The 6,556-nt window shown below is 58.6% G+C and overlaps 1 protein-coding gene across 1 annotated transcript; it reads right to left on the bottom strand.

Annotated features, from left to right (window-relative positions):
- Positions 1-1,077: 1,077 nt before the first annotated feature.
- TPBGL (trophoblast glycoprotein like) lies at positions 1,078-3,140 on the bottom strand. Its single transcript, XM_027660103.1, has one exon. It carries the CDS (start codon positions 3,057-3,059, stop codon positions 1,986-1,988), a length of 1,074 nt encoding a protein of 357 aa, XP_027515904.1. The 5' UTR covers positions 3,060-3,140; the 3' UTR covers positions 1,078-1,985.
- Between the last annotated feature and the right edge of the window lie 3,416 nt (positions 3,141-6,556).

Raw genomic sequence — 6,556 nt, 5'->3', positions numbered from 1 at the left:
GTGAGGGGCAGGCTGAGATTTCTTCCCCCTCCCTCATTGCATGAGGTGGCAAAGTGGGACCAGAGCCCACAGGCTCCTACAGTGGGGAGGAAACCTCGGGAAAAGATCCCCAAAATGCAACAAGTTTCTCAGATGATCTGAGCTGGGGTGCTGTCAGGGTTCATCAGGAACCAGCTCCCTGCTCAGCAGGACTAGTCCAAAACATTCAGGAAAATTATTTTGGTGCCCAGTGCTATATCCCTACCAGAATCCAGGCTCTATTCCAGCTCCCCTTTCCCAGCTTGACCATGTTGATACTGGGATTTCAAGGGGAGGAAGTTCAGATGGGAAAACTGCAAAAAGGGAAAAAGAAAAGGGACAAAATGCAAAGGATCTTGCACCAAAAACATCCTTCTGGGGGCCTCTGGGCACACCTGGGATGGAAATAACTGTATTTTCCTCCAGCAGAGCTTTCCACCCGGCAACTGAGTCCACACACAATCTTAGAGAACACACCTCTCACAAAACTTTCCCTTATTAACCCAGCACACCGAACACTAGCTGCTCCTGAGGATCCCAAAACACCTGGCAAACACTGGTGCTGGTCCCAGCACGGCTTGCCTGTATCACCCTCCCCCTATGGAGAAAGGCAAATGCAAATGGATCCAAACGCAACGCTCCAGTTTTCATCCCAGCACTGGAATTCAGCATTTTAAGATGCCACATTGCAAAAGCTTCCTTTTGGGAAGCACTGGGAGTCACAGCCCTGCATCTGTAGATGCTCAGCACTCCAGTGTCTCATGGATTAGGTGCCAAACCACCCGGGAGAGAAAAACTGCTTTAGAAAACTATTTCCTGGACAATTTTCCTGAGCCCCAGGGAAGGATTAAGACAGGCAGAGCCTGAGACCTGTGCACAAGCCCCACAGAACCTCTCTGCAATCCCTAGCCACCAAACCAGCCCAGGAAAAGAAGTTTCTAAGCACCAGAGAAACCATGGAGAAGCCCAGAGCTGCTTTCCTCTGGCAAACCAGCCACAATAACTTCGGGGATATTCAGAAATCATTCCAAGGAGCTCTACAGAAAATAGACGATGGAGTGGGTGCAGCTTTCAATATATTTGCTCTAGGATATAGTAACAGGCACTAAAGCAAACAACGGGCAGGGGAATTAGGACGGGAGCTTCTGCTTCACTCGTTTTAAATAGCAAAGTGCCGAGACAGCCGAGTCTACGATAGATTTCAGAGTCAGAAAAGTGCCCCGGGGAACATGCACGCAGCAAACGGAGGCGTTTCCTACGCAGCTGCATCGTTTTGTGCCTGGAACGAGCTGAAAATGTCATGAAACAAAACTAAATGGATAAACGGGCTCGGCAAAGCATGTCGCTTCTCAGGGGCGGGGGGCGGCTGGACGGTGTGTTTCCCTCTTTGAAGCGAAAGAAAAAAAAAAGAAATCGAGTTGAACTTTGCATCTGTCAAATAGAAATCTAATAGGAAAGAGAGCTGTACATGGTCAAAGTCAAGTCCAGGCTCCAGGAATATCCAGGAGGACAGTTTCGGGTATCGCCTGGATGCGCCAAGCAAACACTCGCGCGCGCAGTGCCGATTCCCGCCCGCAGCCTGGAATCCCGCGGGCCGCCGAGGAAAACCCGCCGCTGGAGAGCAGGTGTGGGAAGAGGCTCCTAATCCTCCGTGGAGCACCGAGGCCTTGCCTGCCAGCACCCCGCGGGGCCCATCCCGGTGTGCTTCCCCTGCCCGCGGGCACTGGTAAGGGGGGATGGATCCAGCCTGGTCCCCTGTGGGATTCAGCGCTAAGGTGAGGGCACGGGCAGGGAGAGCCCTCCAGGGTCACCCCGCTCGGCTGCCCCCCAGCACCTGCTCCCGGCTCGTCTTCGGAGACTAATTTTCGGCGGTGCCATGGCAAGGGGATGGACGGGGCTGGTGCGAGGTGTGGATGTTGGGAGCGGAGAGGCGTCGAGGGGCACGGCGGGTCATGCCGAGGGCGCCGTCAGAGGCCGGGGGTGCCCACGGCGCTGGCACAGCGGGGGTCGGCGTCCTGCTCGTAGCGGTAGTGGTACCCCTCCATCTGGTCGCGACAAGCCTCGCGCAGGTTGTGGAGCCAGCGCTTGATGCCGCGGCGGTTCAGGTAGAGCACCATGAGGAAGACGATGCCGATGAGCGCCAGGACGATGCCGAAGAAGACGTAGGAGGCCGTCTCCAGCTGGCCGGGCTCGCCGCCCTCGCTGGCCGCGCACACGAGCTCCTCGGGCCGCAGGCGGAGCAGCACGGCCCCGCGCCGGGCAGGGGGACCCGCGCAGCGCAGGCTGCGCGCGTCGAGCACCCGGGAGCCCGCGGAGCGCAGCCAGGCCAGGAAGGGCCGCAGGGCACAGTCGCAGCTCAGCGGGTTGGCCCCCAGGTTGAGCCGCAGCCCCCGCAGCTCCGGCGCCTCCAGGCTGCGGAGCTCGGCGGCCGCCAGCCGCTGCAGGGAGTTGTTCCGCAGGTCCAGCTCCTCAAGCCCAGGGGGAAGAAGGGAGGCCGGCAGAGCCTGCAGAGCGTTGCCCGCCAGCTCCAGGCGCCGCAGGGTGAGGTTTTGCATGGCCAGGGCGAGCTGCTCCTCGAGCGGGGCCGCCAGCAGAGCCTGGTTGAGCTGCAGCGTGCGCAGCAGCGGGACCCCGGCGAAGGCCCCCGCGGCCACCGAGAGCAGCGGGTTGTGGCTCAGGTCGAGGGTGCGAAGGGCGGGCAGGCCCTGCAGGGCCATGTCCTCGATGGTGTGGATGTTGTCGTGGCGCAGGCGGAGCAGGCGGAGGTCGCGCAGCGGGCGGGCGGCGAAGGCGGCGCGGGGCAGGATGCTCAGGTTGCTGCCGGCGATGCTGAGGTTGTGGACGGCGGCCGGCAGCTCCCTCGGGGGCTCCTCCAGCCGCTCGTAGCGGCATGTGACCAGCTCCGGGGTGGCCACGCAGTAGCAGGCGGAGGGGCAGCCCCCGGGGGCGGCGGCGGGGGGCACGGCCAGCGGCAGCAGGGCGAGCCCCAGCCAGGGGAGCCAGCGCCCGCCGCCCGCTGCCCGCGCCTGCCTGCGGGCCATGCTGCCTGCGCGGGCATGCAGGGCAGGGCGGGGGGGCCGGGGCGCGATGGGGGGGGATGCGGGGGGACGGAGGGGCGTGCGGGGGTCTCTCCTGCCTCGCCGCAGCCCCCCCTCCGGGGCTGAGCTGCCTCCGGCGCGGCGCCCGCACACGGCGGCTCTGCCGGCAGCGCTGGGCGCGCCGCTGCCCAAATCGGGCTGGGGGGGGTGGAGGGGGAGGAGGAGGAGAAGGAGGAGGAGGAGAAGGAGGAAGGGGACGGGTTGGGGCTGCCCGGCGCTGCGGGCTGGGCGGAGGAGAGCCGCGGGCAGCGGCCGTCGGGGGGAGCTGAGCCGGGCTCGGCTGAGCTCGGCTCGGCACCGGTCCCCGCCTAGACCCCGCCGCTGCGGGGGGAGCTGGCTCTGTCCCCTTCCAGCCCGGGGAGGGGTTAGGGGATGTCGCGGCCCCCATCAAGCCCGGGGAGGATTAGGAGCTGTCCCGGTCCCCATGAAGCCCGGAGAGGATTTAGGAGCTGTCCCGGTCCCCATCAAGCCTGGGAAGGATTTGGGAGCTGTCCGGCACCCAGCAAGGTGGGAGTTAGGAGGATGGTGCGGTGTGTCCCCACCCAGCTCTGGGGAGGAGATGGGGGCTGTCACGGTGTCTTTCTATTCCAGGGAGGATTTGGGGGATTACCTCAGTCCCCTTCTGTCCCAGGGAGGATTTGGGGGATTTCATCAGTCCCCCTCCAGCCTAGGCAGGATTCGGGGGGTTGTCTGAGTCCTGCTCCATCCCAGGGAGGATTTGGGGTTGTATCAGTCCACCTCCATCCCAGGGGGATTTTGGGGGATTGTCTCAGTCCACATCCCTCTCAGGCAGGATTTGGTGTTGTGTCAGCCTCTCTCCAGCCCAGGAAGGATCTATGGCTGTCCTGCTCCCCTCCTAGCCCTGGTCCCCATTCCCTGACCTGTCCCACAAGCCAGAAATCCTGCAGCACCCCTGAGCATTGCAGGGTTGTGTCCCTCTGCTTCCAAGACTGCTTGGGTCCCTTCGCCCTCCCGGATGATAACTGATATCTGCCCCATCCCTGGAAGTCTGCAAGGCAAGGTTGGACAGGGCTGCTAATGGATTCATTGGCATCCAGAGATCCAGGTGGAACTGGACACAGCTGAGTTAATTGGTGCATATTTTAAGATGGTATCAAAGATTTGCATTTAAACAGAACAGACATGTGATGCAGCTGTGGGTGGGCAGGTCCAGTGGGACTGATTCTCGTGGTCAAAGCTGGAGCTGGTTCCTGAAGGGGAAGGAGAGGAGGAGGCAAGGGAAGGCAGTGAATTAGGACCTCACTGGCTGACCTGGAGTCATCAGGGTGATTTTTCACCCCAAAGAAGTGGAACCCCACGGTGCTGAACTGTGATGGCCAGCACAAGGGTGCAGATGAGTGGGTATGAGGGAGCAGGTGCCTCAGGGGCCCACAACCAGGCTTTGTGTGTCCAGGGCCCGACAGATGCATGGAGAAAATGCTACACCAGCCCACAAGGAAAAAAAAACCACTCATGGGAAAGACACAAGATTCAGGAGAGGAAAGGTGGCCCCTCCAGGGTACAAAGGCAGTGGGTCAGCAGAGCCCTTGTTGTGTTTAACCGCCCTGTTAATCCCACAATATCCAAAGGAGAGAGCACCTTTCCCCCAGCTGTCTGCAGAGCTCCTGCGTGCTGGTAATGCTCTATAAATACATTAGCAATAAATAATGAATGACCTGGCTGGGCATTAAAGTGTAAACAGGAGGTGAAGGGCTCTCTCCCATTACCGGTCCCCCGAGAGCCACTCACATCCCTCTCTCCAACTCCAGCTCGATGTGACTCCAACTGCAGAGCCCTTAGTCACAGCACTGACAATATCATAGATCAGTGGCTCCATAGTTGGGAAAAACAAGCCAGAAATAGTCCAGAGGGCACAGTCTCCCTCCCCATGCCACAATGGGTTTGCTTACATCAGCATTTTTGCCTGTGATGCTCCTCAGCCTGCACGGGCCGACCCTCCCAAGGAGTCACAGTCCTCTCTGTGACACTCTCCACTCCCAGAAAGCTTGGGAGTGCTCCTGATTTGGGAGGGTTTATCCCCTTTGGGTGTAGCAAGAAGTAGTGAGCTGTACCAGCTGGATATGGTCCTGAAAAGTCACTGCCCTGTGACTCAAGGTGGCCCCATTCCCAACTTGGGGGAGGAAATTGTCCCCATCACCATGGGGATCTTGCTCACAGCTGGTCCCAAGGGAATCACGAACACCCACCCGAGGTGCAGAGAGAAAAGGAGATGAAATGAATTTTTGGATGTGACATGGGATCATTTGGGGAGGGGACTCCTGTGCTAGAGAGGTTACAGGAGGCTGATCACAGGCATTCGGTCTGTTTGCTCATCACGGGGGTCCTGTGCTGCTTCAAAAGGGTCCTCACATCCCCAAATAAAAGCAAACCCTCTTGTTACCAGCTGTAAATGATCCATCCCAGTGTCCAGTAACCTCCTGGTGAAGAGAATGGGGCCTGGAAAACGGGGCTGTTGGCTCAGAGCCCTTCTCCTCCCACAGCCTTGCTCTGCCAAAGCTGGGCACCAATACATCAGCTGGCTGCAAACAGCTCAGGAGTGGCTCTGCTTCAGGAGAGAGGAAAGGGATGAGCTCTTCATCTGCCCAGCTTTCACAGGAGCCTCACGCTGGGATGGGATCCGGGAGCTGGGCCAGCCCAGCACAGGGTCAGCTCCCTGCAAAGCCAGAGTGTCACGGTCTGGTCATGCTCTTGGGAGGGGCTCTGGAAGTGGGCAGGCTGTGTATCCCATGGAAGGAATCCTTCCCCAGGAGGGTGGGCAGGCCCTGGCACAGGTTGCCCAGAGAAGCTGTGGCTGCCCCATCCCTGGAATTGTCCAAGGCCAGGTTGGATGGGGCTTGGAGCAACCTGGGCTAGTGGAAGGTGTCCCTGCCCGTGGCAGGGGGTGGCACTGGATGAGCTTCAAGGTCACTTCCAACACAGACCATTCCATGGTTCTGTGATTTGTGCATTTGAGCTGCTAAAAGAGGAGGGGAAGAATGTCCCCCATAAAATTTCATGTGCATTTTACCTCCCACCCATCCCTACAATCAGGACCAGTCTGTATATAGGTGAATATATAGGCCATGAACATACATTCAAAAAGTATAATAAATAGGATTACTGGAGTGGAGTGGACACCCACCTCTGTCCATCACTGATTCCCTGGTGTGGCTAAACCAGCTGATAACAGTGGTGCTGTTTAATTATCTGCCTGACACCTTCTGGCTGCTGCAGGATGGGTAATTAGGCAAAGGGCTCCAAATTGCTCCTTCATTGTATTGTCTCCCTCATGGTTGCAGAAACCCCAACTCCCCAGAGCCCTTCAGACCTGCTTCTCTTTCTGTATTTCACTGGAAATCAGCTGTTGTGGCGGTTGTGGTTGTTGTTGTGGTTGTTATTATTATTATTAATAATAATAATATTTCTCTGCTTTTCAGGGT

The sequence above is a fragment of the Corapipo altera genome, unplaced genomic scaffold (genome assembly GCF_003945725.1).
Source record: "Corapipo altera isolate COAL_440 unplaced genomic scaffold, ASM394572v1 74, whole genome shotgun sequence".
Lineage (NCBI taxonomy): Eukaryota > Metazoa > Chordata > Aves > Passeriformes > Pipridae > Corapipo > Corapipo altera.
Note: the sequence above shows the minus strand (reverse complement) of the source record. Positions and strands in the feature narration are given on the sequence as shown.

Bases quoted from the DNA above. Each gene is read 5' to 3' on its own strand.
- TPBGL (XM_027660103.1), bottom strand. From the start codon at position 3,059: ATGGCCCGCAGGCAGGCGCGGGCAGCGGGCGGCGGGCGCTGGCTCCCC.